At 41.1% G+C, this 3,222-nt stretch overlaps 1 protein-coding gene across 2 annotated transcripts in view; it reads right to left on the minus strand.

Annotated features, from left to right (window-relative positions):
* Caprin2 (caprin family member 2) overlaps positions 1-3,222 on the minus strand; it is a 55,467-nt gene that overhangs the window by 18,861 nt on the left and 33,384 nt on the right. For both annotated transcript variants that reach the window (XM_026787937.1, XM_013352767.2), the window contains exons 10-11: positions 2,749-2,871; positions 1,527-1,596 (exon numbers count right to left, since the gene is read on the minus strand). In XM_026787937.1, coding sequence (XP_026643738.1) covers positions 1,527-1,596; positions 2,749-2,871 — 193 coding nt within the window. The remainder of the gene's footprint in view (positions 1-1,526; positions 1,597-2,748; positions 2,872-3,222) is intronic.

The raw sequence follows: 3,222 nt of genomic DNA on the forward strand, positions 1-3,222 counted from the left end.
GAGACAGGGTTTCTCTGTGGTTTTGGAGCCTGTCCTGGAACTAGCTCTTGTAGACCAGGCTGGTCTCGAACTCACAGAGATCCGCCTGCCTCCCGAGTGTTGTTCTTGTTTTTAATATTTTTATTATTATCTGTTTACGTGCACATGTGTGTATGTCTGTATATGGGCATATATCTGAGGTTAGGACCATCCCCTGGAGCTGGAGTTGTAGGGTTAAGCCCAGCCTTAGGGGGCGTGTCCGCCTCGGGCTAATGGAATGTTTACCTATAAATCTGCCTGGCATGAGTGCAGCCGGCCCTTCTGCTTCCTGTTCTCCACGGAAACCGTGATACTGTAAGTCTAATTTCCACATTAAAGTTGTGTATAAACCGGGCGGTGGTGGTGCACACCTTTAATCCCAGCACTTGGGAGGCAGAGGCAGGCGGATCTCTGTGAGTTCGAGGCCTGCCTGGTCTACAAAGGAAGTTCCAGGACAGGCTCCAAAGCTACAGAGAAACCCTGTCTCGAAAAACCAAAAAAATAAATAAAAATAATAAAAAAATAAAGCTGTGTATATATTTTACAATCTGTTTGCATTCATTTATGCCGTTACATGGAGTTGCAAGCAGTTATACACTGCCTGATGTAGATGCTGGGAATTAACTTGGGTTTTCTGCAAGAACAATACATGTTCTTAACTACTGGACCATCTTTCCAGTCCCCGTGGTGATGTTTTAAGGCTATATGGGTAAAAGCAGCATTTCAAAGATTCCAAAAGGAAAGAACTATGACTTTCAAAAAAAATCACTGGGGAAAATAATCTGGAAGACAAAGACTGAGCCACTGATACATATAATCTTCAGGGTAAGTCTTAGTTGATCTTCTGTTTGTTTAAATGTTTCCCCTGTAGTTACACGTATTAACATACTTTTTACAATTACGTAGTTTTCAATTTGGTTTCTCTTATTAATATCAGTCACTTCTGCTAACTATTCTGTTTCACCCAGCATTAGAGCATCAGTCTTTACCAGGTGTCCAATGCTTACCACAGTTGGACAATGGATTGATCATGCCATTCCTTACCTGAGAGAAATTAGCACGAAGCCAGAGGCTTAAGCTTTAAGGCATCACACCAGTTTTTTATTTAGGCTCCATCATTAGTTACCATGGTATTCATTGTTCTAAATATCAGTACCCAAAAGCCTCCACACTAGATTCACAGTTCAAAGGTCAAGTAGGTTCTAGTCAGAAATCACCCCAGAAAGACCATGGAAAACTGGGAAAGCAGCTATTAAGTATTCTACTTGCTCATCTGAGAACTTTTCTCTAACAAGTGTAAACATGTTACTGAAGTATACTTATGGCCTAATGATAATTTATATCTATGCAACTCTACTGACGGATGCATACAACTAGAATAAATTAACAAACACTCAAGCTATCTGGAATGAATGATTCATAAAAGAAATAAGTGTTAGCTATAAAGCTGTTTAAAGTCTTTAAAATTACTATTCTCAGAAAACATTATTATTATTGTACTGGGTTACCTGGAGAAGCTGAAGGTGGCTGCGGTGACGGAACTGCACTTGAGGGTTTGTCAAGAACTAGGACAGACTCCTGAAGACAGGATTCAAAACAGTGAGGAAAACAGGTGATTTATTTAAAACGATTAAACAGTTCACTGACTACAACTTTTACTAAAGATACAGGCATCTAGCTAATTCCTACCTTGTGGTTTTTTGGGTTTTGTTTGTTTGTTTAGAGTTTTTTGAGACAAGGCTTCTCTGTAGCCCTGGCTGTCCTGGAATTCTCTCTGTAGGCCAGAATGGACTCAAACTCACAGAGATCCGCTTGCCTCCGCCTCCCGAGTGCTGGGATTAAAGGCGTGTGCCACTACCATCTGGCTCAAACAGCCTTCTAAATTCTTACTTTATACCCACAGATTAGTACTACTCTGAGCCCTGGGCAGAGAAGTCTGCAGTGGGCAGCAGTCAATGAAGAGACTCATAACTGGTCCAATGGTTAGAGTGACTGTTGAAGGCTCAGCTCTCAATGGGACATACATATCAACTCCTTCAAAGCTCAAGGAATGCCCCAGAGGAGAGCACAGAAAGAGTGGAAGACCCAGAGCACGAAACGCTCTCTCTGGGATATGACAAAGCTCTTGCACTCATGAACTCACAGAAGCTATGATGACCTACAGAAATCCAAGCCAGTCAATATCCTAGCATGGATGACATAAGGGATTTGAGGCTCTACCCTTAGCTGAAGAGCTATCAGCAAGTGACAGCGCTGGAGGTGCTGGGGTGGAGGGAGCACATCACTTTTCTTGTGGTTGCCAGATTGCTTTTTCTCTGGTAAATGGGTATATGGTTCTACACTCACGTGTATGCAGGCAGCACTAACTAAATGCTGTGGATTTCTCTTTTGTTTTTTTAGGTTTTTGTGGCTTTTTGAGACAGGGTTTCTCTGTAGTTTTGGAGCCTCTCCTGGAACTTGCTCTGTAGACCAAGTTGGCCTTGAACTCACAGAGATCCACCTGCCTCTGTCCCCCAAGTGCGGGATTAAAGGTGTGCACCACCACCGCCTAGCTGCTGTGGTTTATTTTTAAAAAGAGGGTGAGAATATGAAGGTAGACTGGAAAGTACTGGGGGCTGCAAGGACAATGGAAAGGGGAATATGAATTGGATATGATCAAGACACACTATACATGTAAGAAATTGTCAAAGAATAAAAAAAATTCTAAAATCAAAACAAAACAGCTCATACTTGCATAAAGTTACAAGTTCCTTGAATCTGGGTCATGAGGTCTTGCAGTTTTTCTTTCCTCAACAGCGGATCCTTTGGAAAGGGAGAGCAAGAGTCTATAGGCTGAGGTGTGGACTTGGGTACCTACAAGACAAACCCACCGTGTACGAGTCTCAATCAGAAAGCTTACATTACTATTACGTCTTGAGAAATCAGATGGAAATACTATTTATTAGATTTACCACAGTAAAAATCTTTACATAAATCCTTCTTCCCAATTAATTTTTCCCCTTTCAAAACAACTTTAATGAAAATCTTTCTAAAAAAATGAAGCATTCTCTGTGATAGGCCACTGACTATGACACATACCAATACTTCTAATCAAGGAAAAAATTACTATTTATTGTATTAAATATCCATCCAATTTTTTTTTCTTTTGGTTTTTTGAGACAGGGTTTCTCTGTAGCTTTGGTGCCTGTCCTGGAACTAGCTCTT

Source organism: Microtus ochrogaster (genome assembly GCF_000317375.1).
Source record: "Microtus ochrogaster isolate Prairie Vole_2 chromosome 14 unlocalized genomic scaffold, MicOch1.0 chr14_random_2, whole genome shotgun sequence".
Taxonomy (NCBI): Eukaryota; Metazoa; Chordata; class Mammalia; order Rodentia; family Cricetidae; genus Microtus; species Microtus ochrogaster.